General features: G+C 50.7%; 10 protein-coding genes and 1 non-coding gene across 11 annotated transcripts; 6 read left to right on the top strand and 5 right to left on the bottom strand.

The window, feature by feature from the left end:
* Positions 1-272: 272 nt before the first annotated feature.
* Positions 273-830, top strand: Asppvi_007529 (cysteine hydrolase family protein; the record flags this gene model as incomplete). The annotated part of the gene is made up of 1 exon (XM_043303416.1): positions 273-830. One exon carries the CDS (start codon positions 273-275, stop codon positions 828-830), a length of 558 nt encoding a protein of 185 aa, XP_043159351.1.
* A 495-nt stretch (positions 831-1,325) lies between these two features.
* Asppvi_007530 (putative C6 transcription factor) lies at positions 1,326-3,324 on the top strand (the record flags this gene model as incomplete). Its single annotated transcript, XM_043303417.1, has 4 exons — positions 1,326-1,375; positions 1,446-1,859; positions 1,907-2,918; positions 2,971-3,324. 4 exons carry the CDS (start codon positions 1,326-1,328, stop codon positions 3,322-3,324), a joined length of 1,830 nt encoding a protein of 609 aa, XP_043159352.1.
* Positions 3,325-3,964: 640 nt separating this feature from the next.
* Positions 3,965-5,884, bottom strand: Asppvi_007531 (choline dehydrogenase family protein; the record flags this gene model as incomplete). The annotated part of the gene is made up of 1 exon (XM_043303418.1): positions 3,965-5,884. The coding sequence occupies one exon, from the start codon at positions 5,882-5,884 to the stop codon at positions 3,965-3,967; it is 1,920 nt and encodes a 639-aa protein (XP_043159353.1).
* A 1,585-nt stretch (positions 5,885-7,469) lies between these two features.
* Positions 7,470-8,256, top strand: Asppvi_007532 (cutinase family protein; the record flags this gene model as incomplete). Its single annotated transcript, XM_043303419.1, has 4 exons — positions 7,470-7,539; positions 7,586-7,674; positions 7,726-7,940; positions 7,995-8,256. The coding sequence occupies 4 exons, from the start codon at positions 7,470-7,472 to the stop codon at positions 8,254-8,256; spliced, it is 636 nt and encodes a 211-aa protein (XP_043159354.1).
* A 1,096-nt stretch (positions 8,257-9,352) lies between these two features.
* On the top strand, positions 9,353-10,984 carry Asppvi_007533 (flavin-containing monooxygenase; the record flags this gene model as incomplete). Its single annotated transcript, XM_043303420.1, has 1 exon — positions 9,353-10,984. The coding sequence occupies one exon, from the start codon at positions 9,353-9,355 to the stop codon at positions 10,982-10,984; it is 1,632 nt and encodes a 543-aa protein (XP_043159355.1).
* A 59-nt stretch (positions 10,985-11,043) lies between these two features.
* On the bottom strand, positions 11,044-13,394 carry Asppvi_007534 (alpha-N-acetylglucosaminidase; the record flags this gene model as incomplete). The annotated part of the gene is made up of 3 exons (XM_043303421.1): positions 11,044-12,911; positions 12,960-13,108; positions 13,165-13,394. The coding sequence occupies 3 exons, from the start codon at positions 13,392-13,394 to the stop codon at positions 11,044-11,046; spliced, it is 2,247 nt and encodes a 748-aa protein (XP_043159356.1).
* A 2,802-nt stretch (positions 13,395-16,196) lies between these two features.
* Asppvi_007535 (uncharacterized protein) lies at positions 16,197-16,529 on the bottom strand (the record flags this gene model as incomplete). Its single annotated transcript, XM_043303422.1, has 1 exon — positions 16,197-16,529. One exon carries the CDS (start codon positions 16,527-16,529, stop codon positions 16,197-16,199), a length of 333 nt encoding a protein of 110 aa, XP_043159357.1.
* A 1,558-nt stretch (positions 16,530-18,087) lies between these two features.
* Positions 18,088-19,122, top strand: Asppvi_007536 (acetyl xylan esterase; the record flags this gene model as incomplete). The annotated part of the gene is made up of 3 exons (XM_043303423.1): positions 18,088-18,301; positions 18,353-18,609; positions 18,667-19,122. The coding sequence occupies 3 exons, from the start codon at positions 18,088-18,090 to the stop codon at positions 19,120-19,122; spliced, it is 927 nt and encodes a 308-aa protein (XP_043159358.1).
* A 163-nt stretch (positions 19,123-19,285) lies between these two features.
* Asppvi_007537 lies at positions 19,286-19,398 on the bottom strand. Its single transcript has one exon. It is a non-coding gene; the product is annotated as a tRNA-Leu (tRNA).
* Positions 19,399-19,838: 440 nt separating this feature from the next.
* Positions 19,839-21,584, bottom strand: Asppvi_007538 (carboxylic acid transport protein; the record flags this gene model as incomplete). Its single annotated transcript, XM_043303424.1, has 5 exons — positions 19,839-20,161; positions 20,208-20,556; positions 20,604-20,782; positions 20,842-20,972; positions 21,025-21,584. The coding sequence occupies 5 exons, from the start codon at positions 21,582-21,584 to the stop codon at positions 19,839-19,841; spliced, it is 1,542 nt and encodes a 513-aa protein (XP_043159359.1).
* Positions 21,585-23,458: 1,874 nt separating this feature from the next.
* On the top strand, positions 23,459-25,508 carry Asppvi_007539 (potassium transporter; the record flags this gene model as incomplete). The annotated part of the gene is made up of 2 exons (XM_043303425.1): positions 23,459-24,709; positions 24,771-25,508. The coding sequence occupies 2 exons, from the start codon at positions 23,459-23,461 to the stop codon at positions 25,506-25,508; spliced, it is 1,989 nt and encodes a 662-aa protein (XP_043159360.1).
* Positions 25,509-26,449: the final 941 nt, after the last annotated feature.

Raw genomic sequence — 26,449 nt, forward strand, 5'->3', positions numbered from 1 at the left:
TAAAAGCCTTGATAAAGTGCCCATAGAGACAACAAATGTACCGGACCAGGCCCGCCATAAGGCTAGGTGTGCAATTGGTCAACAGCCGGTACCGGCTTGTCTGAAGCGGAACCGGGATGCTTGGATGTAAAAGACGATCTGACAATCACAACCTACATAAGCTCGTCTCTTTTTCACGTTGCACTGCGGCTCATTCAAGTTGCACTGTATTCTCTGAATCTTGACTTTCTGCACAAGCTTTTTCCCCGAGCGCCACCCGGATCGAGTGCAACATGACCAAAACCGCCCTCCTCGTCCTGGACATCCAAAACGGGATCGTCGAGCGCCTAGACGAACCCGATACCTACCTCGCACGCCTCGCTCCCGTCATCAAAGCGGCCCGCGAATCCGACATCAAAGTCATCTACGTCAAGACAGCTTTCCGGGAAGGATACCCCGACACACACCCGCGCAGCGTCATGGGTACTCGAGTCCGAGAATCACAGTCATTCCGCGAAGGTGATATCTCCGTCGAGATCGCTTCCGCCGTGGTGCCGAATGCCAACGAGCCGATCATCACCAAGCGCCGCGTGTCGGCTTTCACCGCGACGGATCTGGACCTTGTGCTTCGCTGTCTGGGAGCGGAGCATTTGGTCGTCGTCGGGCTAATCACCAGCGGTGCGGTGCTGTCAACGGTTCGGCAGGCTGCTGATCTGGACTATCAGCTGACTGTGCTGGAGGATCTGTGCATGGACAGAGACCAGGAGGTTCATGATATTCTGATGAAAAAGGTGCTGTCGAGACAGGCGCGGGTTGTTTCCTCTGCCGAATGGTTGGCAGAACTTGATTAAATGATGAATCTGGTGACAGGACAGGGCGACAGAGCGACAAAATGTCCAGTGCCAAGCTAGGGAGTCTTGCTCTAGTGAAGGCAAAATAAGATGGCAGGAAAGGATCCATTGGTCTCAGTCGAGTAATCTCGTCGCCGTCTTGCGGTGATCGAGTTGAGGCCGCTACAAATTTGTATACAGATTGATTTTATCACAATCAACAGATTCAAGCTGTCAGTGACTAAATCCAGAAGTTTCTGTTGAGTCTTACTGTAAGATCAGCGTGCATACAAATCCTTCCTGCACACAGACACATATTTGGCGTCTCCCTATTTTCTGCTTAGTCACCATCCAGCAGCAACAACAACGCGACTTCAAGTCTGAATTTTTTTTCCCTTTCTTCCTCGCTAATGCTACCATATTATTAGACGACTAGTCCACTCAGTATGGTTTTCCATTGCAATTAATTGCGCATGAGGTTGAGCCAATTGATGAATATCAATAATCATTTCCATCATGGTCGTCGGAGATAAAAGGCCACGGGCCGGGGCGTGCACAACCTGTCGGTAAGATGAACTACACTGAGTACCCATCGGCGTAGGAATAAAGCTGACCAACGCAAAACGCGCTGTTAAGAGTTCGCAAGAGACGCTGTGTCCCTGCTGGTGACAAGTACAATAATTGCGAACTCTGTTTGTCCCTGGCGATTCCGTGCAGCCTTAGTACGGAACCCGGGGTGTTTGCTGCTGCGACAAATGGCGCTGCGGCGGCGTCCCATCACCCTGTAGCGGAGAAGCTGCCAGCGCCTGAACCCCCGCGGGCTCAGATCAAGCCGGTGAGAAGGATCCAGGAGTTACCGCCTGTGGAACCTCTTCTGGACCTGTATTTGCTGGCCACGCCGGCTCTTTTTCTGGAGCTGGTGTCTTTGTATTTTCGGTCTATCCACAATGTTGCGCATACATTGTTCCATGAGGCCAGCTTTATGCGCCTGTTGAATGAAGGCAGAGCGTCGTTGATGCATGTGCATGCCATGTGCGCGCTCGTTGCGAGGTATGTCAGCTGGTGCTTAAACAGTTGCAGAGACTGATCAATGGCAGATTTTCGAAGAATCCTGTCTTTAATGGCGTTGCTCCAGAGTCACGTGGCAAGCTCTATGCTGGCGAGGCCATTCGCTTATTCCAGGAGAGGGTGAACTATCCCAGCTTGGAAACTGTTCAGGGAGCGGTTCTTTTGGGGCATCTCGTTGGGGGAGAAGGAGATGCGCAGGCGAAGCAGGTCTACATCGGCATCGCCCGCACACACGCCGAAGTACTCTCTCTATGGGCCATGCCACCAAACTCCACCGTTGTGCATCGAGAAGAGCGGCGGCGGACTTGGCTTTCCATCCGGATTGCGGACCCGTGGACTATCATTGACATGTCTGTGAATTCGGGAGCTTCTCTCAACAACTTCAATGTGCTCCCGGAGGTAGACGATGTGGCGTTTCACACGTATGACCCGGAACTCTTGCGAGAGGTGCCTGTTCCGTCCTCGTCGAGATGTGACATGTGGGCGCAGATGGCGGGGACGTTGGACATATACACCCGAATCAGCGTCCTTCTTACCCGACTCAGCCGCGGTGTCATCACCTTTGACGCCTATCTCAGCGAGGTCCCCTTGCTGAAAGATAGTCTGGACGGATGGGTTCGGGGTTTGCCTCCCACATTGGCCTACAGCTCCAAGAATCTCGCGTTCTTTGCCAAACAGGGCCTGGGTCGGAATTTCCTCGCCATGCATATTGTTTACCATCATTTCCGGCAAATGCTTTTCTTTCCCTCCCTGGATGCACGAGCAGGGCGAAACGCAGCGTCAACCGCAGACGGCATTGCTCAATGCAGAAAAAGCGCCAATGCGATCTCTGAAATCATCGATTGCTTCACAAAGGTGGACGATTGCCAGCTGGACTACTTCCTTTACGGGCACGTGGCCATCGTCAGCTCTTGTGTCTACATGCAGGCTCTGATTCTTAGCGAGGAGTTGTCGGAGCTGAGTACCGCACGGCTCCATCTAGTCTCGAATTTTGAATACCTGATGGGTTTGAAAACACATTGGCCCGCGGTTCGGCAATCGGTAAGCTTACCATCCCCCAATCAGTTATGCTCCTGATGGCTAACAAGTCTAGATTGCCCGCCTCCGCGACTTTCAAACCACTTACCAAGATACCATGAGCAATCCGTTCAACTTGGACCACTGGCTGGCCCGCTTTGTCATCGAGCATACTGCCATCCTGGCGGAGCGGCAAACGCCCGGGCTACAACCCTCGAGCCTTCCGCAACCATCGCAATACAACACCAGCGACGAGTCCGGGATCCTCGGGCTGACGGGCAGCCTCAAAACCGAGTCTTCGCTTCTGATTCCGCCGTCGCACACCAGAGTGTCTGACCGAGAGAGCGGCAAGCTGTCTGCTCTTCTCAATGACCACAGTCTGACCAGCGAGGCGCTCGTGAACAACGCTCTGAATTGGTTGTTGGAGTAGTTGCCAGTCGGCGCGCAGCTGAGCCGACTCGAGCTGCATCTGCACCATCCACAACCGTCCATAACCAGAAGGGAGGGTATCTGGTATTACATCGCTTCCGGGAATAGACGCTAATGCCTTTCTGGCACTGATCATTATGGAGCCTATCCGACCCTAATGGGGTAAGTGACACCAGATACGACCATACTAGTGGACGACGTCGCGTCCATCTGTGCAGCACAAGCAGAGCCCACCATTGTGAGAGACAGAAATGGATCGGCACATAAGTGTTGTTCATTCCCTATGCTTGAGTCTCGAGTCATAGAACGCAGATACTCGTTTCTCCGTCGTGACCAGCAGCAGCATGTCACGATGTCCCGGGCATTTTGGCAGACTACGCAGAAAATCTGTGCGCCCTTTATAAACCAGGTTTTGGTCTCAGTCGAGATCCATTGATCACTGACGCTCTGGTGGGAGTTGGGTAATGTGTCGAGGAGGAAGTATACGGTATGATATATAAGATCGATCATTGTGAGTGAGGGTTGCACAACAATGCACTATTGTACATGTACATAGAATTATTGACAGATTATAAGCACAAAATAATGCTCAGCCGTGACGGCAATATTCCACATATGGTACCATCCTACTATAATGAGGATCAACCCGCCAACTCACTCAAGATATCATCCGCCGCCTTCTCCGCAACCAAATACGTCGAGACAGCCGTAAACGTCCCCGGAATACGCGGATACACACTCGCATCCACGACCCTTAGCCCCTGCACCTTGCGCACCCGGAACTTGCTATCCAGCACCGCCATCGGGTCGCCATCCGCCCCAATCGGGCAAGTCGAGGACGCATGGTGTCCCCACGCCGTATCCCTCACATACGTCTCGATATCCTCCTGGCTGACAACCTCTGCACCAGGCAGGACTTCCGTGGTGGGGACCAGCTGGCGGCGGAACGCATCCCGCGCAAGCTCGATCCCCTCATAGATCGCCTGCAGGTCTGCGTCGGCGCCGTTGTCGAAGTAATTAAACACGATGGCCGGCGTATCCAGCGGATCCGCGGAGCGCAGGCTGACCGTCCCCGCGGTGTTGCGCGGGTGCGCCTTGAGAATCGCCCAGGTGAACCAGTCGTGGCGCGCGGTGATGTTCACGCTGTAGCCTGGGAAGTATCCGCGGAAATTGACCGGGCCGCCGAAGACGAAGGCGTCGTAGGCGTTGTCTGCTGAGACGGTCGACTTGTAGTACATTGCGGCGGCGAAGCCGGCGGATGAGTAAATGCCCCTGTTCCCCAGTAGAGGCTTGGATTCCCAGCGGTCCAGGCAGGGGTCGCCCTGTTTGAAGGTGCAGCCCTGCAGACTGGTCCAGTTGGATGGGACGTGGGCCTGGACGCCGACCTCGTAGTGGTCTTGGAGGTTTGTGCCGACGCCTGGGAGGTCGGCGACGAGGGAGATGTTGAAGCGGGCGAGTTCGTCGGCGGGGCCGACGCCGCTGAGTTTGAGGATCTGCGGGGAGTTGTAGGTGCCGCCGGCGATGATGACTTCGCGGGAGGCGGAGGCGGAGCCGGGGGTACCGGGTTGAGAGAGGTGGGCGAGCGGGCTGGCGCGGTAGAGGTGCTTGCCGTCGAGGAACTCGACGCCTGTGGCGCGGGGCGGGGAGACGCTGGTGTCGAAGACAACGCGGGTGACGTGGCAGTTCATCCGCACGTCCAGCGGGTACTTCTTGCTGCCATCTGGGTTGGTGGCGTCGCGCACGGCGGTGATGAACTCGCGGGGCCCGTTGCGGCGGCCGTCGGTGCTGGACAGAGGGATCTGGTAGTATCCCGGCTGGGTGTCGCGGGCGAGCGAGTCGGCGTTGGCGTCGCCCAGGAGCAGTGTCCCGAAATTCATGAGTGTGTGGGTAATGTTACCCAGGGCAAAGGCGCCGCCTGTCAGCAGGCTGAGCAGTTGCGGGTCTTTGAGAACGATGTCCAAGGGCGCTGTGTCGGTGTGCAGCCAACCGTCGTAGCCGTGGCCCTTTTGGCCGGGGAGGAGGTACTCGTTGTGCTCCATGCGAACAAAGTACTGCCGCATGTTGTCCGGGGACCATGAGCTGTCGCCCGTCAGCGTGGCAATGTACTCAAAATCGGAGCGGTCTGGATAGACGGCAATCATGGCGTTGTGTGCGGTGCAGCCCCCCAGCGTGCCTGTACGGGGATATAAGGTCCCCATCATGGTTGAATTGGCCGGCGGGTTGAGACCGGTATAGATGTCACCGTCGGGGGTCTTATAGCTGGTCTTGAAGTCGCGTCCCTGGCGCTCCTCGTCGGCATAGTGGCGCACGAAGAAGTTCCAGGCCATCTTCTCGTCCTCGGAGGCCAGGGCCGAGTATGCCGGCACGCTGTAGTTGACATTGAGCCCTTGGTCATCGCCTGCTTCGATCAGCAGCGTCTTGTGGCCGGCGAGAGCAAGACGGGCAGCCAACGGACCGCCTCCAGCGCCGGATCCCACGACGATATATTCATACCCGGTCAGATGGACAGCGGAGGTCAGGCCAGCGGCCAGCAGGCTCAATAGCTTGAGTTTGCAACTCATCGTTTTTGTCAAACAAGACTCTGACGATGATCTATGGGTAGAAGACGGTTTACATGGGTTGATACGTCTGCCCCTGAGAAATTATCAGGGACAGGAAGCTTTCTCCGTGCACAATGGCGGCATTTCGTGCTGGCGGGGAATCCAACAAACACTGAACACTGACTGATAAGGCGAGGATCATCATGACGGAAATTTGCATTTCCTGATTCGGACAAGGGATACTAATAGACAGCTGCAGGTCAGAATTCGTCCTCGGTTGGTGGAAACAGATCGCCGTGGAGAATACCTACTTTGTCATGGTGGATAAATAGTTACTGCTTGAGTCGAGGACAACAATCACATGTTTTCCTTGACAATGCATAATAAAGTAGAACAGACTAGACTACAGGGTACAGCGACGTGGTGAACATCTTGAAGCCTATCAGAGATGTCTTGGCTCGAGCGTTGCTGCATGCTAACCTGGACAAGTCACGCAATCCCCCTGTGCCAGTTTGCTTTTAGATTTCTGCTGTGGATGCTCGATTTTGCAACAAAATCAAGAAGCCTCGGTTGTTGACATTTTGACGCAGGCATCAGAAAGAGGAATATTCTGGACTCTAATCACGCTCTATGGAATATCTTCGTTCGGCTGTCAAAAAGCGGGGCGGCCTGAGGCCACTTCCCCAGCATTAGCGGGTTGTTGATCCCAAGAGGGACAAGACTATTGAACTCTCCACCAAGTTGACTGAACTAATGCTCTAACCGACCGTGAAATTAGGTGGAAGCGTCGGTTAGATTCTAGGGATCGTCACGACGACATATGAGGAAATTACCAATAAGAGTCCAGTTAGCGAGAATTTAGCCGGAACCATTGATCGACGTCCAGACAGTGCCAATATAGCATCATTTTAATATGCTTTTGCGGCGTTTAAAATTCAGACAAAGAGGGGATGATACGAAGTGCAACAGACATTTATTGTCAAATGTCCCTGTCAAAATATCTGGCGATACCAAGAACGCAGACCTCGGACATTTGGTCCTAGGGAAGACTCTCCCCCGCATCAAGTTTCGCTCCAAAACAACACAAAAGTCATCCTAAATACCGAGACGAGTCAGCCATGTACGGTAGATATCTTTTAATTTAAGATTTACCGTCCCGCTACTGGGTTTCTTCAGGTCATCCTCGACGCAGCCAAGAGTTTCTGTGCGGAGAAAATCGCGAAACATGGGGTAGAAACATATTAAAACCCCCGGCCGATGGCCACCGTGACCCCTTAACAGCTGAATGCAACCCTCCTCTACAAGGATGCGTGTATTTCGCCTCGGTTTGAGGGGCTGGAGTACTGAGTGAACTCTTCGCATCCAGATTCTTGACCAATGCCATCCACGACAGCAGCATTCCTACCGAGGAATGCGGCCCCGTTCCTATACAATGCTGGGAGTGACGACGAGAAATGCCGGGTCGACTTATGAACAACTGCCGTTGAAGTACGATCTCCAGGGTATAAAGAGAGCGTTCAGATGGCCTTGAGGATGTGATCGATTCCAAACAGCAGCAGCAGCATCATCATCATCAGCAGATCAAGATCTCTCTAGTCCTCTCAAAATGAAATTTGCATTCCTCGCCCTCGCGGCCACGGCTGTAGCCAGTCCTATGGCCATTGGCAAGCGGCAGAGTATGTCCCGTTTCTTTGGAAACCCGTCTCTCTGCTAATGAGACAGCTGCCGTTGCCGAGGATGAGCTTCGGACTGGTCCCTGCGAGCCCATCACTTTCATCTTTGCCCGGGGCTCCACCGAGCCTGGTCTTCTGGTATGTATACTTCATGCCGGTCCTGAGATCTGGTAGATTGACGGAATAAAGGGGATCACCACCGGCCCCGCGGTCTGCAATGCTCTCAAACTCAGTCGTCCAGACCAAGTGGCCTGTCAAGGGGTTGGACCAGCCTATACCGCTGCTCTGGACTCCAACCTCCTCCCACGCGGCACGACCCTGATTGCCATCGACGAGGCAGTAGGTCTCTTTAAACTCGCTGCGTCCAAGTGTCCGGACACAAAGATCGTCGCTGGTGGATATAGGTATTGCTCCCGTCGTTCGTCAGGACAATCGAGTAAAGCTAAAGAATTGTGTAGTCAGGGCGCGGCTGTCATGCACGGCGCTATCCCTAATCTTCCCAGCAACGTCCAGGACATGGTCAAGGGGGTTGTGCTATTCGGCGACACGCGCAACACGCAGGATGGAGGACGGATTCCCGATTTCCCCAGAGATCGCACCAAAATATACTGTGCTCCCGGCGACCTGGTGTGTGACGGGACTTTGATCGTCACTCCGTCACATTTCACCTATGTCGATGATGTGCCGGACGCAACCGCTTTTCTCTTGTCGGAGGTTTGAGCATGGCTGCTCTACTTGCCGTCCATGTTGGAGACATCAGAAGGCACAAGTCGTAGGAGGAATAGGATACAGATCAGTACGACAGTTAGGATACCTTAGCAAGCAATGTCAGATGAACTCTCGCTGCCTCAGGCGTGACAAGTACACTTCTGCCTCATTCCTCAGGTACCAACACTTCTATTACCCTTTTTGGCCTCCCACTAGACAACAGATGAACCATTATTACGTCTTCCTCTCAACCAAAGAACCCGGGGCGGTAGTGCAGCGGTCGTACTATTGCGCAGAACTCTGCCACTGCAACTCCGTTGAGTCGAGAGTATGGTACCTGCCTACCCAGACAGCCCCGGTTCGATTCACAGTCCTCCCACTGAGAGGAGGAGCCTGGGCGGATTTCCAGTTGGCAGGAGTGCACCTGCCGCTGATGTTCCGTTTTGTCTCTTGGAACTTCTTTTTCTTTCTCTTTTATTCTTTTATGTTCTAGAATATCTTGTTTAATGGGTACCTATTTGCAGGTAGTCTGTGCCTTCTCTCGTTCTTGGTATCTTGTAGTTGAAGCTTTTTTCCCTTTCTATACCAGAAGGGCCCAACCCTTTTCTCATCTCACCTGGATCATTGTGAGGACACAGGATCCTCCGTATTGTCCCTTAACTCCACACTCGAGATTACTGGCTCATCAGACGGACAACATTGTCTGTTACTTTCCTTCTTCCTATAATGCGGCATTCCCAATCAGGCGCAACAGAGGCTGGCACTGTTTAATCCGTGCCTCCCGAGGGACCAAGTGCATAAGCATGGTTCGTCGGTCTCGGAAAAAGCAAAATAGCTCGGCCTTTCATTGTCCGCAGCATGACCACCATCCACTGGCCTCAGTCCAGTATTAGTGAGGACCCATCAACTATTCGTCAATTGCGGACGCCAATAGACTGAATCTGACATGCATTGCATACCCTACTCAAATGAGGGGGTACTGCATATCTATATCCCTGTCGTACGCATGTTACAGCAGATGGAGACGGAAAAAAGAATATATATGTCTTTGTCCTCGACAATGCCGTCCGTTCGTCACCACATTTAAGAAAGGGTTTATACGAGCACAATGTCGGAACATTGCCTCGACGCCCTGGTCGTCGGCACTGGGTTTTCAGGCATCTACGCTCTCCAATCCCTCCTCAAACTAAACCTCAAAGTCAAAGCAATCGATGCCGCCAGCGATGTCGGCGGCACATGGTACTGGAGTCGCTACCCCGGCGCCATGAGTGACAGTTGGTCACACTTGTACCGCTACTCCTTCGACTACGAGTATCCGCTCTTCCGGCGGTACGTCTCGCAGCCCGAGGTGCTGGCATACCTGCGCCACGTGGTAGACAAGTACGACCTACGCAGACACATGCAGTTCGATACGGACATGACTAGCGCCATTTGGGACGAGGGCACCAGCACATGGCAAGTGTCCTGCAAGACCGGCGATGTTTTCCGCGTTCGATACCTCCTCACGGCACTTGGGCTGCTGACGAAGGCCAATTACCCCGATCTTCCCGGTCTGCAGACCTTCCACGGCGAGATACGGCACACCTCTTCTTGGGATACGGACCTAGATCTCAAGGGTAAGCGAGTCGGTCTTGTCGGCGTGGGTTCCTCGGGTGTACAGCTTGTGCCAGCTGTTGCGGACACCGTCCAGTCCCTGCACGTCTTCATTCGTCGTCCGCAATACTGCGTTCCCAGCGGTGACCGTGCACTCACCGCGCAAGAGCGTGAGGAAATTTTCAGAAACTTCTCCGATATCTGGGCCGAGGCTCGCACCTCGCGGGTCGCCATCGGATTCCCCGAGCTCTCGCGACAGGCCATGGCGTTGTCCCCCGCGGACCGCGAAGCCGCCTTCGAACGTCTGTGGGAAGCAGGAAGTGGGCTGCAGTTCCTGTTTGGTGGGTTTACAGACCTAGTCACGGACCCCGTTGCCAACGAGGAGGCTTGCAAGTTCATGCGGAGGAAGATCGAGGCGATCGTCAAGGATCCGCACAAGCGGAAGGTGCTTACTCCGGACGAGCCATATGCGCGTCGTCCGGTGTGTGCGAACGGCTTCTACGAGCAGTTCAACCGAGAGAACGTCTTTGCGGTGGATATCCGGACCCATCCCATTGTGCAGATCGAAGCAGAGGGGATCCGCACGGCGGATGGCAAGCTGCATGAATTAGACGTCATCATATTCGCAACAGGGTACCACGCAGTGGACGGAGCGTATGTTCGGATGGACATTCAAGGCCGAAAATCAGGAGATAACCTTCGGGATCGCTGGAAGACTGCAGGCCCAATGAGTTATTTGGGAATTTCCGTGCCAGGTTTTCCAAATCTCTTGATGATCAACGGGCCGCAGACGCCGTTTGGGAACATCCCTCCCATATCAGAGGAGAATGTGAACTTTATAGTGGATCTAATCAAGCGGGCTGAGGTCGTCGGTCAGCAGGATAATCGCCCCTGTTTGATTGAAGCAACTGAAGAGGCACAACAAAAATGGGGGGAGCACTGCGACAAGGTGGTCAACAGCACTCTGCTAACGCAGGTACCTCAATGGCTCTTCGGCCATAATGTTGCCGGCAAGGTAGTCTCCACGTTATTCTATATCGGTGGAGTGGGACGATTCAGATCTTTAATTGCGGACATCACGGCCAAGGGCTTTACAGGGTTCAAGGAGCCTCTGAGTAGGGGTTCTGAACCGCGAGCGCATCTATGAGACGTGCTGCACATTTCCATTGCGTCTATAGCTTGTTAATGGTCTCTCTATTTCCGTTGTCAAGGACTATTCTGATCTCCAAACACTGATGGCCACCTTCGGCTCACTTTCGCTAGCACGGATCGTAGATCACGAGATTCAGCTCGCGTCGATTTACTCGTCTCTTCCTGCCATTTGAGCTCGAAAGCGAGTAATTGTGCCCCTATTTCTGTTGCATTATACTTGCTAGCCTGAGTATTTTCCAAGTAATGCAGGAACCTCTGCCAGCGAGGGATGTAGTATGTCGAGACCAAGCCACCCCATTGCTTTGAGGCATAGTCGTTGATCTCACCCTTGGGGCCCCAGAGGGTGATCTGGTTCCTGGCATTGTACTCGTAGAAGTCAGCCTCTGTGTCATTTCTCGCCCATGACCGTGCTGACTGAATCCAAGTCGACAGGCGGAAGTTCTCGTTGGTGGAAAGTACAGAGTCCAAATCGCGCAGCAACTGAATGAGGTTGCTTCCCTCCTCCGAGACGGAGGCGCCACCATGATATGTAGACACCAGATTGGTATACATAGAGGTAAATGCGTTCGCAATTACTTGACGGGTAATGTCGACGATGTCATAGAGAAAAGCGGGCTGGGACCATAAAGAACAGTCCTTGGATGCAGCAGAGTCCATCAGTTGCCATGCCTGGACAAGTGCGGAGGGATCGTAGTTGATCGTGGTAGGATGATGACCGGTACGGTTAAGCAACCCTGACATGCTGGGCCGCAGTTCCAAGATGGATTTAGACACCGCCGTTGATGTCAGGTTGGTGTTGTTGTAGGCTGCCGTTCTCAGAATATCCCATGCTTGATACAACTCGTCAGGTACGGCTGCAGCTTTCCCACCAGGAGAATACCGAGTCTTGACCCAGTCATGGAAATAACGGTCTGTATCAATCGGCTGCCGAGACCAGGCTTGATCTAGGAGCAAGTCGTACATGATCTCGTTGCCCTCTTGACCTTCCATGGTTAGACCAAATCCAACGAGCGATTCCGAAGCAGCAAGAGCTTGTGTTGCATTCACTGTGACATTCATCACCTGACCATACAAGCCCATGCTGCCGCCATAGTCATGCAACTGGCACCAAATCCACGGCTTGCCATAGTACGACTGCGTACGCTGCCACTGGGGCTGCGACTCAGAAAAGAGGTCTAGCAGCAGCATATCTTGGTCCTCTTCAACTCCGGACAAGTACGCCTTCACACGCTCATCGGTCCAGAAATGCGAGTTGGAGTAGAATAGCCAACCCTGCATCAGCCAAACAGCATTCGGATCCGCGCTCTTGAGGCTCAACCAGGTGTTGTGAGTGACGTTATGCAAGTAGTCAAGATCTCCCGAGTAGGGATTATTCTCATTGTACTGGTCCAGTGTATAAATGTGCGTGATGTTTCCATACGCGGCCCGCTGTTTCTGGATGAAGCTGCGCTGCAGGCGAGTGAAGCTGGGGTCGAATGGTTCCAGGAAGGTGTCGTTGGTATATTGCTCATCAAACCCGCTCCATTGTGAACCATTCACCACAGTTGCGTTTGGAAGGACACGGCTGATCGCTCGAGGCACAAACCCTGTAAACGCAGGCAGAACAGGGGTCATGCCCAGCTCGACCATACGGCGGACAATCTTCTTCTGTAGCTCGAATTGAGCATCAATCCAGGAATAGGGCAAATCACCGCCCCAGGAACCTTGGATATTACCGAATCTGTTCCAGGCTTGGAATGCTGGCCCGCTCAGAAAAGATGAGATTTCAGCGTCCCTCAGACCGATTTCACGGAAGATCTCAACTAAGATCTTTTCCTGGCCGACCCAAGCAAGGGGCAAATTAATGCCTCGCAGAGCCATCCAATCCAGCTGAAGCTCCCAGTCTTCCCATGACCAGAAAGCCGTTGTGTAAGAGAAGGTCACTAGGAAGTCAATCATACTGTGGCAGTTTCATTAAGGTCACGACATACCGGTATTAAAATGGTAGCGCCTTTCAACGGTGCTGGAACCAGTCAATGGTTTAGATAGACGAGGAAGTGGTGTTGGTGCTAGATGTAACTGGCTGCCGACAAACCAGTAGATGTCTACAAGCGCGACATCAGCGAGATAGCGGTGCAGACTGTCCTTGTTATTAATTGCCTCGCTTGGCAGTATATGATTTGTAGAATGTCATACCCGTATGACAGGGCGCTTAATGAATTTCCCTGCACCAAGATTGTGCCATTGGCAGCCGTTGATACTACGAACTGATCGTTATTGGTCGAGTTGAAATCCACCAAAGAGAATCGAAAACTGTCAACATGCTTCGGCATTCGACGACGAACAAGATCGTAGATCCCATCAAGCGACTGCGCAAAAGTGGTGGAGGCGCATAGCCCCAAAAGCAATGCTTTGACCCAGACCATCGCGGTGTTCGTATCGGTCCCTCTGCGAAACCAAAGGGATGACAATCGACAAGCTGAGTTCGAGTAGTATGACTTCAGCTGAAGCCCGCCACAAGCCGGGACCTCTGCGATCTAATAACAGTAATCCTCTCAAGTAACTTGATCGAATAATTTTAATTGAGTTTGTTGGGACCTCAAACTTGGATATTGGTATCCCCGAGATTGTGACCACACTGGTCTGCACCGTTCCGTCTCCACACATAAGTGCCAATCTTACCAAAGCTGGCTGGTTAGTTAATAGCCAATCTACCCCTCACGTGTGTTGATGAACGTAGATTATAGTCACATCGGGGCTTTTGAGTTGGACCTGTGGCTGAAGCCGCTGAAAGCCATAAAGACTTTGTTGTGTGGCCTACAACCACTTTCTCCGACGTGCTGATGTTCTGCCCCTGCAATCCGGCGAATTCTCGCCCGTTCATCTTCGTTCTTGACAGGGTTAAATTAATCATCGAGCCCGACGGGTCTGCGAGAATATTGTCCTCTTCGTTATAATCCAAGCGGTGGTTGGAGAGTGCTCGTCGATCTGTGAGCAGGAAATGATTAGCCTTGGGATATTAGAATGTATTAAACGACGGTAAGACGAACCTTGGCTTCATATGTACCTTTCCAGAAAAGCTTGTTCTAGGGGGTATTTCTTGAAATCTGGAAAGCCTAGTCCTCTTTGCACCTGGTCCAAGCACCAAGAGCAGCAAGCAGAAATATCAACTAGTGGCAGATGTAAGCAGAGATATTTCTTCGCAGATGCCTGCTAGAAGATACTATACCGGAGTGAGGCAACCAGTCCGTAGGACTCAGGTCTCGCTCTTATTCAATCAAGCATGCCAGATTCGTTTCTCATACAGACGAGATGGAGACACACAGGCGTGAGAAATAGACCAAGAACGTTTTCGGTTCGGATATAGACAGCGTAAGAGGTTGAAGCGAGAGATGTTTGATTCTCTATCCTTTGGTTGTGAAACAGTCAGCTTCGTCTGAGGAGGAATCATTGACTCTGCGCGTGAATACTTACAAATCCTGTGACAACAACCCAAAATGGCAGGAGTAGAACCATCTTCCTGGACCACTTCAATCAACACAGGGACGAGCATACGCTGATGGAATCATTTTCATGGTTTGAAAATAGTCGATAACGGATTCTGAAGGTAGAACTAGCACCTTTTCTATCTCCTGCTATGAATAAGTGGAAGTTATCGTCGGGAGGAACATATCAAGCCAAGTCTGTCGCAAGTGAATGATTTCCCCATCTAAGAAACAACGTATATAAGTCTCCAACTTACAACTCAGCCTTGGAGTTATTTCCGACTTTACAGTTGACTGATCTACAGGATATCATTTTAATGACCGGCATCAACATCTCAAATGAGCAGCTCAAGTCTACCACCTATCAGCTCTTTGAAGCCTCTGGGAGCTCATGTGAGTAAACTACATTGACTTCAAGCGTCAGGACGGTGTTGACAGGAATAACCAGTTCTTTCGAAACAAGAAATCACAGTCCTCCCCCCTCGTCAACCTGCCTACTGAAATCCTGGTTCAGATCTTATCCTACACAAATTTACACGACACGATTGCCCTATCAACAAGCTGCAAATATCTCCTCAGCATCCTCTCTTTCACTGCCTTTCCTGGTGACTTTTTGTTCAAAAAGCTCCCAGACCTGGCGCCCATAAAGCTAATTCTGTTCCTCTTGAGACTCGCGTGGCCAAGGGAAATGGATGGACGTGCGAAGAAAGGCCTGCGTTACTGCAATGCCTGCCTCCGTATCTATCCGGAGAAGAGACAGTACTGGGAGGAAAGATTGTCGATGAAGATCAGCAGGGATTTCTGGAATAGCCTGAAGTCCCAGTGGGAAATGAACCTTGATTGTCCTAAATGCTATCTCGGTCATAAGCGCACCTATATGTGTCTGTGTCATGCGGCATTCATTAAGCGCTGGGAACAGATTTGTGCTGAGCATATCGGTTGGTTCGGCAACTAGGCATAGAGGGATATCTAGAACGCACTATGCTCTATGGCAACTAGGATGTCATTGCCGCTCTCTAAGTTCAGTTTTATTGAACTGCAACTTTGGGTTCCTTCATGTACCTGCGAACGTCATTCCATGGGATCTTCTGAGACCCAACACCTACTAATCAGCAGAATATGACTGTGGCTGATCTTTAATCTCCATTCTTTTCACTATCTGGGCTATAACTTGTCCTTTTTGAAGACTAGTCTTCCTGCAACGAATAACTTATATCGAGGCTGAGCACCATATCTCCAGTCTACCGTTACATGTATTTCACGTCCGGCTGTTTGTATTCTTCGGCGTTGACTGAACCATAAACACCACAGCCATGGTCACAGCAACTAAAATCAGACCTAGAAAAAGTCTTGAAAGATGGTATGTTCTGCTGGTTTCCGGAATACCATGTCTAGAACAATTACTTCAACTGGAAGTGGTGCTAGTTGCTCTTTCAGGGCCGTCTCTGGCCTTCATGAGATGTTATCTCTTGTATACTTTGATAAAGCTTGCCGCGCCTAGTCCATCAATCTTATAGTAAGTATTTCAATCTTTATTCTCTTGGTAGACCGAAGGGACCGCGTTCCACTAGATAGCTATGTGAGTCTATCGTGCCCCGAGTGATTCTCTGACCCGCAGAAAACGTTCTGTACAATCCTAAGTCCTAATCATAATTTATGAATTAGATTTTGATTATCCTAATCCTACAGCTGCCGATTATGTCTCACCTAGTTCGAGTCTCAGCTTCCTGTATTTCTTCCACATCAAACTTGACCCTTCGAGTCAAGCCGACTCTGATACTGTATTGGATATGCAACCGGTACCGGTTTCTCCATCTGCGCCGACGCCGTCGGGTATTGATTCATAGGCCATTGATTGTGAGAGTGCTGGGCAGCCTGCCATTGTTGGTTATCAGGCTGCTGAGGAGTCTGCCATTGCTCATAAGGCGCGAACGAGTAGTTAAGATTCTCCCGTTCATCTTTCTTGCGGTCCATGCGACATTTGAGGACGAAAATCGCGGTGATGCTGAGGATGAGGACGAGGAATCCGAGGGGGATCACGACTGCCTTGACGATGATTGTTGTCTTTCCGTCCATGTTGGTTGTTTGTTTGTTTGTTCGTTTGGGAAGAATAGTTGAGACTTGACAGAAACTGGAGAGGCGCGATATGACCTCACTTATCTTGGCTCAGTCATGAGTAAAATAGTGGTGCCTAGCTAAGCAACATATTGATGTCCTTGTCCTCGGCGCTTAGATGCGTTGTTGGATTTGATGATCCGCGTGGATATAGCGTGATGGTAGGCAGGTGGAGTATCCATGCAAGCCATTTCACGGATGTTCAGCCAATATCGACGAGTTCTGATCCATCGTCTGCTGATGAGGAAGGCGAAAATAGATTTTGGCTTTCTTGGCGAATGCTTGATGAAGGCTTCTGGGGTGGTCGAGAGTGAGGTGAACTAGACTGTGTGTGGCCAATGGAAGACGCGAACTTGGCGCTGTGCATGTTAGGCCCAAACCAAGAGGGGTTGATGCCTACAAGTCAGACTATCAAGCTGTCATCTCGACCATTTGGTCTTTTTATCTTGAAGAGAGGGCAGTCTTACTTCGATAAGTCATGCGTCCATGCCCGCTATGGCTTGTGGTCGTCGATGAAGTAAGTCCTCTTTTCAGATGTGAAGGATGAGTGTACGGAGTATATCAGGTCTAGAATCGCCTCGGCGTGATTCAACTGAATATTCGCAAAACTAAATCGATGAAGCCAGTTCAGATATCACTCAGCTAAATCCTCAACTGGCGATCAGTTGATTTACAGATTGCGTTTTAGGGACATTTTACAGTTTTTTCATCTATGCTTTATCACGTCCAAATGTCTAACCAAGACAAAGAGCATAGTCGGCTCTCAACTCCCATCGAAGAACAATACAGTATCTGTCTCCATGAATCCTGAGCCTGTTAAGTTAGTCCGCATTGCTTACGGAGTACCCCTCCGGTAATCCCGCACCCATACAGGAAAGGCTTCGCAACGACATAGACATAAGCCAAGAGGACCAGACTTACTTCCACCAAATCATAACAATTCATCAATCCAAGAGTTTGTACCTGGTACCAGCCAAGACAATCTTGGCTACTCCTGGGTAGTTTCACAATGTTTCCCCGGATAAATGGCGATCTTCTCTTGTGTCTAGATAGCGACGGATTCACATATCCAATCTATCTACGGAGTACAGCACAAAAGGCCATCATTCCACCGATCAAACTATCTGCCAGGAGATATGACAGTCTCAAACAGTCCGTCAATTGGTTTCTAAGTCATGCATCCGCTGCTGGTCCTCACCCCGAAGAATCACCGATCGTCACTCTCCGAAGGATCTGTGCCCTGTTTCACCTGCAGGTCTGATACAGGGGCAGACTCCTTCCTGATTCTTTTGGACAATGGTGAAGCATCTATGAGACGATATTTCTCAGGTGCCTTCGGGCCGTCATTCCTGCTTTTAATACAGGCAAATTAGCCGGACCCGTGGAGCTGATATCTCTAAGCATGGTGAGTATAGGCTGTCTAGCGGACCATGGGGAATAAAAGGCGTCCAAGGCCCGTTCTTTCCCAGGTTTCCAACACGCCAAAGGAGTCTTCTGCACGACGCATACACAGTCCAAAATGGCGCCCTTCTCCTTCCTCTTCACCATTCTTCTTTATGCTCTTACGGCCAGCGCCACAGCCTTAGAAGCTCGCGCGTCAGCCGTCCTTCCCAAAGCAGGATCTCTTGAGCACGTCGCCGATTTTGGCTCCAACCCAACCAATGTCGCTATGTACATTTATGTTCCCAAAAATTTGGCAGCGAAGCCGGGCATTGTCGTTGCCATTCACTATTGTAAGATCCGCAGGCAACACTATATGACCTAGGACCAACAGTGGGATACAGGCACAGGAACAGCACAGGCATACTACACCGGCTCTCCATATGCCAAACTGGCAGAACAATACGGCTTCATAGTCATCTATCCCGAGAGTCCCTACGAAGGCAAATGCTGGGACGTGAGCTCGAAAGCGACTCTGACCCACAATGGTGGTGGAAACAGCAACTCCATCGCCAACATGGTCTCCTGGACACTGAACCAATACAAGGCAGACAGCAGCAAGGTGTTTGTGACAGGTAGCAGCTCAGGCGCGATGATGACGGTGCGTTCACCCACAGCCCTAGGACAGACAGACAGATTGTGATACTAACAACAACAGAATGTCATGGCAGCCACATATCCCGAGCTATTCGCCGCAGCTACCGTCTACTCTGGTGTAGCCGCCGGCTGCTTCATGTCCGCCACCAACCAGGTCCACGCATGGAATAGCACCTGCTCGCAGGGCCAATCCATCGCCACGCCTGAGGTCTGGGCCGGCGTTGCAAAGGCCATGTATCCGGGATATAACGGCGCACGGCCTAAGATGCAAATCTATCACGGTAGTGCCGATACAACACTGCTCCCGGAGAACTACAAGGAGACCTGCAAGCAGTGGGCGGGCGTCTTCGGGTATAATTACGCCGCTCCACGCAGTGTTGTAGAAAATACACCCGAGGCCAAGTATGAGACCACCACTTGGGGTGACAAGTTGCAGGGTATTTATGCCACTGGTGTGGGCCACACGGTGCCAATTCATGGGCAACGGGATATGATCTGGTTCGGTTTTGCCCACTGATGGCCAACTGGCTAGTTTCATCAGGTGATCATACGGGATGCAGGGGATTTTAGAATTGTTTCAGATAGAAGAAAAGTCAGCGGATCAAATTCTATATTAAAGATCGTGTGGTACAAGATCCAAAAAAAAAAAAAGAAAGGAAAAAATATATATAAAAGAGAAATGACAAGAGTGGGATTCGAACCCACGCCATCATACGATGATGAGGAAACTCTAAGAGTTTAGTATTAAGGTGGACCTTAACCTCACGCCTTAGACCAACTCGGCCATCTTGCCTTGCTTGAGTGATAAGCTCTCATTTTTAGATACATCAAATTATGATCAAGTTTGATAGCAACTTTGCAGCTCAAACGCCAAAAAAAGCTGTTTGTGGGAAGAGAATAGTTCCCTAGGAAATAATACCACGTGCATTTGAAGTTAACACTTGATTTTCAAGAACATACGGACCCTGCCTTAAGGCAAACTGGTTCAGAGACTGGACTATATACTTTGTCAAGTGATAGGCAACTGGGGAACTACAATGCATCGAGCTGATATTTAGTTCGGGCACAATACTGGACATGAAGTCACTAATAACAACCGTAGTATAAAGAGTTTGCATCCTTTCAAGTGCAAGCATCCCCAGCACACCAAATAGCCACCCAGATCATCTCATCATATACATCAAAATCATTATCCCATTCGTGAGCTGATACTGGGCGAAGAGTCTGAGCGGCTCAAAGTTTCCCTACTTCCTCGACTCTCCTCTCGCCTGCCTTGTCGTCTTTGTCCAGACCCTCTTCCAGGTCGATTTCCTTTTGCGACCGGCTTGACTGTAGACCCGCAACGGCAGTCTCGAACCGACGACCACGCTTCTCCGGTCCAAATGCCGTAGTTACCACGATACCCATCGCAATGATGGCCGTAGCAATTCCCATGACAGGACCGTACGCCGGAACCCGATGACCAGATGGAGAGGTTATCATGGTTTTCTCGGCAATGGCGTTGACAATCTGGGCGGAAGGCGAAGAGATCATATTTCCTAGCTGGTATGTGATACCTTCGCAAATTAGTGAGGACTCCCACGATTGGTATGAGGTACGAACCTGGGAAGGAAGACCGGAATGCGGGTGGAGAAAGTTCATTCAGGTGAATAGGAATGACACCCCAGGCACCTTGAACGAAGAACTGCATGAAGAAGCCGGATGCGCTCAGATCCCGTTCGCCTTGGGGGAGAATCCAGGCAGGAATAAGGATGCCAGAGCACAGGGCAGAAATAATGATAGCTCGGCGCCGTCCGACAAATTGCGACAAGTATCCGACTATTGTACCACCCACGCAAGCGCCAGTCTTCATCAGAATAGATGCGCGAGAGGCCTCAGCGTTGCGCATCTCTTTCTGAGTCAACATGAACGTAGTATACGAGTCTTGCGAGGTGTGGGAGTAATAGTTGAACTATGAAAGTCAGCAGCTTTTCTCTAGCGAACATCGGGAGGGCATACCCAAGTCATCAATAAGATGCAGTAAATGCACATCTTCCACTCCTGCCCGAGCATCTGCTTCGTCTCACGCCAAAATGCGCCCGGATCAGCGGCTTTCTTGCCGGCCCGCTTGGCTTCGAGGAATTGTTTGGATTCAGGGAAGCATATGCGGATGAGTCCAACGCCGATTGAGAGACCAGCTGTAGGTATGTCAGTTTTCAGCTCGGAACTATATTGAGGGAGAATCCAGGCAACGGACCCGCAATCCAGAAAACAGTCTTCCAACTGTCTGTTGAACCGCCGACCCCGAGGTTTGCGCAGGCAGCGAGTACGTAGCCAAACGAATAGCCTTGCTGCAGGATTCCGGACATGAGACCACGAGCATTGATACTATGGTTGTTGTTGTCAGCGAAGGGAGAGAAACTCCGCGATCAGCACTTACGGGCAATGTTCCAAGGCCATCGCTATGGCATTACCATAGACGCCCCCCATAAAAAGCCCGAATAACGACCGAACAGCCAGGAACTGCTGGAACGTACGGCTATAGATGGTGGCTATCTGTAGGATACCGAGCACAATCATGTTGGTTACCATGGGCCATTTACGCCCGAACTTATCGCCAGCCAGACCGAAGAAAGCGGCACCGACGCTTCGCAGGAGCAGCGTCAGGGTGATAGCAGTGGTGATATCGGTCTTTGAGCGGTTATAGTACTTTGACAGCTTGACAGTTTGGATAGATAGGGCATGGAAATCAAACGCATCGGCCGTCCATGCTGCAAAGCCAACAAGGAAAAAAAGCCAGTCCCGCGCACCAAGTTGCATAAGCAAGCTGATAGGGTTCTGGATAGGTTCGGGTGATTGCCACTCAGCGTGAGTCTCGCCCGACTCGTTAGTCACGACGACACGCTGTTTCCATCGGAATAGATCGCCGAAGGACTGCTTCGCGGTGGCGATGATGCCATCCGGAATGGGCTCCGCTGGCTCATTATGGGAGGTACTCATATTCACAAGTAAAGCGAGGAACTATGGGTGGCGTTTCTCGGGATTTCCCTGGGAATAGGACGAGGGTGAACGATACTGCCAACAGACCCCTCGCTTGCGTCTCAGACTTGGCTTTTATATGTATCTCGCCCCGTTGACCCCCCGGTTGATTTCGCTACCCCATGGGGAGCCACGCGAAACCCCGCAAGGTCAGGACATGGAACTGGTACCAGTAGTGATACGGTGATTCCGATACCCTACTCCACCTACCCCAGGTTCTCGCGGGCGATTTCCGCGTGGAATTTCCAATCCGTATCGAGCCAAGATGATGCCAAGCATCTAAACAAGACGTGGCCGCCAATGGGTCAGCATCAGTAGCAGCCACACTACCCAAGTCTGGCTTGATGTCGTATCTTACTTTTGGCGGGTGACAACACCGTGCTTTCATGTCTCGCCCAGACACGCTAGCTACTCCAATGTTCCCGTGTGAGCGTGGGGGGGTCACGAAGAAGGATCGATCGAGACTGCCGGTTCGGAGAAAAGGGAGCAAGGTTTGCAGCAAGTAATCTACAGAAGGTCCAGAAATCGCGCACTCAAGTGCTCGTACCATATATGTCTATGGTAATATGGCCGAAAATCGCTGCCGTCGATCGGGTTCTCCTCAACCAGTTGAGTCCTTGAATCTGTACAGACGTACGGAGCTACTCGGGACAAGAATTTAAAAACGTTTCACCCCTCAGATGAGAAAGCCAGTTCACGAGTTCAAAGTCAGTCAAGGAGCAAACATGCTGATAGCTTGTTTCATACGGCATCATCGTTGTCGGTTTTCTACCCATTACTGGCCGTCATCACAATTCAGTGGGATCTTGTATAAGAACGATACCGGGGATTGCACCTCTCCCTTGCTTTCAGTTTCCCAAGGGAGCTTTTGATCACTTAAAAATTGAAAGGCTAGGCTGTTGATTTTTTGTAATCTCTTTCAACAAGCGCCGGCGAGGTTCCGCTGCTATTCCACGGTGGAAAAGCCGAAAGAGACACAGAGGCGTTCTTGGCATGAGAGCTTCGGGGGGCTGAAAGTCTTGGGGCTCTTGTCCGCGAGGAAGCTAAGGCTTAATCGAAAGAGTTGGATATCATCTCGGGAAGAATCGGAGAGGAAGAGGTCAAAGAACACGAGGAGGATTCTCACAGGTTAAGGTATGATGATTTTGTACGGAGTAATAATGCTAAGAGAGCGAAAGTACGGTACAAGACCGGAGTGGAGAGGAGAGGAGAGAAAGAAATGCCTCATTCTCAACCAGTGTTGCCCCCGTTAAGTTGGACAAGGTGCGACTTCGTAGCCTCAGGTGTCGGGTAATCCAGTTCCCCCTGCCAGGCCAATCTGTGGGCTGAGGTTTTTTAATGGACCTTTCTGTTTTGTGGTCAAACTCCTCCTGCACTGGTTGAGAAATATTATCTATCTATCTATGATTTCCAAATCTTCGCCAGTTGTGACCGAGTCCCTAACCTTGCTAGTGGCTGTGCTGTACTAATTCCTCTTGCGGGATTAATTTCGTCCATTTGGATTGTTGGGGAATGACCTTAGATCTCAACTATCAATACTTTTAGAAGATTCACCTTCCTCATTTCGTACGAAAGCACTGCACATTTGAGCTATGACCAATGTTAATTCTGGGTCTCTTCTTGAACTACTGCTCTCAATGGTCATATAATAGACTCAAACATGGGCATTATGAGGTATTTGTTAGCCTCTACGAGTCGTTCCCCACGAGAGTGAAGTCTTCCAAAGGCTCTATAACTCTCCACCATGTCTTGCTCTTCTATCACTTTCTCAATCCCAAGGAGAGGTGACTGGAAATTTTGCTACCGGAATAGCGTTGGGAGATTGGGGCCTCGCAATGCGAACGCCCAACACTCGCCATGAAGACAAAGATCTATCTCCATTCCGGCTTCACCACCACTATATATATATTGCTTTCTGGACGATACTGGCATCTTCCATCATCTATGCTATTGGACGGGTCAGTTACATTGACGCTCTACTTCTAGCATCTGGTGCTGCCACGCAAACCGGATTAAACCCCATCGACTTGAATCGGCTGCATGTGCTTCAGCAGCTGATCCTGTGGATTGTTGCCATGGTCACCAATGTCATTTTTGTCAACTCGCTTCTTGTCTGCATCCGTTTGTATTGGTTTCGGAAGCGGCTGCGACGGGCGGTCAACGAAGCGAAACTCTTGTCTTGGATGCGGAAGAGGAAAGCAGAAGAAACAGAATTGGGCCAAAAGGATTCCAACCATGTGGTGTCTGACGTCCTCCAAGAGCATGATAGCCTCACACAACCTTTGCTTGAACGAGATGGTGAAAATGGCCAAAAGCTGTTTTCGGCCAGATACCATGTCATGAAACAGATTGCTCCGGCATCCACTGGCCTCCACGTTACATTCCACGAGGTGGAACATGAAGCAAGACACCATCGACGATCATTCACTAGTACCGGGCCATATCAAGTCGTATCAGAACGTCCGTATTTGTTGGCAAGGCCTCATAATGATGCAGGCCCCAGCATATCCTACTTACCTTCGCTTATGTGGCAGCCGTCCATTGCGAGTTATTCCGACTGGGACGAAAGGCAAAAGGACCAGCTCGGTGGGATTGAGTACAGAGCACTGAAGACGCTGCGTATGATTCTGATGTGCTATTTTATACTTTTCCACATCTTAGGGATTCTGCTTCTTTTCTCGTGGATATGGCTGACCCCAGAGTTTGGCCAATCCGCCACGGTGGACGGAGTCAATATTTTTTGGTGGGGGATATTCACTGCTGGTTCGGCTTTCAACGATCTAGGATACACGCTGACGCCAGATTCAATGGTGCCGTTTAAGAATGCTGCTTTCCCTTTGATTTTGATGTCCTTTCTGATCGTCATTGGGAATACTGGATTCCCATGCATGCTTCGCTTGATCATCTGGCTGCTCTCAAAGCTGGCACCCTATGGTAGTGGCCTAAATGAGGAGCTTCAATTCCTCCTGGATCACCCACGCCGATGCTTCACGCTTCTATTTCCTAGTGGAGAAACGTGGAGGCTCCTAGGGGTGCTGATCTTACTCAATGGATTTGACTTCATCGTTTTCTGCACTCTCTCCGATGTAAGTGCAATTGGTTCAATCCGTAGAGCAAGAAAGCCTAATCTAAATCGCGTTCATGCAGAGATCTGAGTACCAAACGGACAGCAAGTCTCCGTCTACCATTATTTGGCTCGTCAACGGCTTCTTTCAAATCGCTTCCACACGAACAGCCGGCTTCTCGGTTACACCACTTGCAGACATTCATCCTGCCATTCAAGTATCTTTCCTCGTGATGATGTACATTTCTGCCTTTCCAACCGCCATCGCCATGCGCGAAACAAATGTATACGAAGAGAGGAGTCTCGGAGTCTACGAGCATGACTCCGATTCAGAAGCAGAGTCTAGGAACGGAAAACATATCGGGCTAGCCGTACACATCCAGCGACAGCTTGGATTCGATCTCTGGTACGTCATGCTCGGACTCTTCCTCATTGCAATTGCGGAAGGAGACCGTCTCAGGAAAGCCGCCGACGACCCGGCCCTCTCGCTCTTCTCTGTTCTCTTCGAGATTGTATCAGCGTACGGGACTGTCGGGCTTTCTCTGGGATATCCCGAGACGGAAACAAGCTTGTGTGCGCAATTTAATTGGGTGTCAAAATTGGTCATTGTCGCGATGCAGTTGCGTGGAAGACATCGTGGACTCCCACACGCATTGGATCATGCGATTTTGCTGCCATGTGAATCGCATCAAGATGGCCAGGATGGACGGTCCGGCTGGTTGGGGACTTGGCTCAAGAGGCGTGCCTCGAATTTGAGCAACCCACCAACGCTGAACGCAGGGGAAGAGGATGATGAGGAGGAATACCTTTTGCAAGCATAGAGTAGATTAGATGCAATAGGGATAAGTATGGAATGAACGAATTTTATGAAAATATTGGTTTAGGATGACACAGCACATACTACGTGACGGACATGTCATTGTAGGGCTGAGATGGCCGAGTGGTTATGTTTTTCTGAGCAATCCCAAAGGTACCTCCCCATACAAAATTGGATGAAACAGTACATGGTGGCCGAGCGGTTCAACTCGTGCTGCTGGACCACCAACATGGTCCATTGCTCCGAGTTCTCTCTGATCCTTAAATATTACATCTGTAGATCCCTGCCCAAAACAGCAAGGCTATCTTCTCAGTAGAGTGTTCCAGATCTGAACCGGAATTCTTTTCAACTAGACTTAGTGGTCTCCATCAAACCATTCTAGAAGTTGAAACTCCGCCCAATTTCCTTCATATCTGGGCAGATCGACGCCAACAAACACATCATCGTGATGGTGACTGGGCTCATATTATTCTCACTGATCTTATTAGCACTTATCTTATAAAAACCAGTAAGGATATCAGAATCATCACAGAATATCCTCTATATCCCAGGATCATTTAAACGGTTAGCACACCTGGAGTTAATGACAGGACTGTTTCATTCTCCTCATCAGCACTACCTTATTCAGCCACCGCTGGTATCCATTAGGGTTACAAGTATACCGTGCATAAGAATTGCATTACCATTGCATAAATCCAGCTTGTTCAGTACCTTTAGTGTCTGCGCAGAGCATGTCTGACCAGGTCATCAACATACACCAGTCACCACTGTCACCCAAACACCTCTACAATTCTCACTCCAATCTTTGTAAAGAGCAGCTAAATACTAGGATAGGAATGGGAAGGAAGACGCGAGGACAGGGCCAGACCTGCTCTATCTGTTGCACATCGTTTCAATGGATAATGGATATGAATCACATTTATCACGTTTATTGCCGTCATCTAT

Source organism: Aspergillus pseudoviridinutans (assembly GCF_018340605.1).
Source record: "Aspergillus pseudoviridinutans IFM 55266 DNA, scaffold_5, whole genome shotgun sequence".
NCBI lineage: Eukaryota > Fungi > Ascomycota > Eurotiomycetes > Eurotiales > Aspergillaceae > Aspergillus > Aspergillus pseudoviridinutans.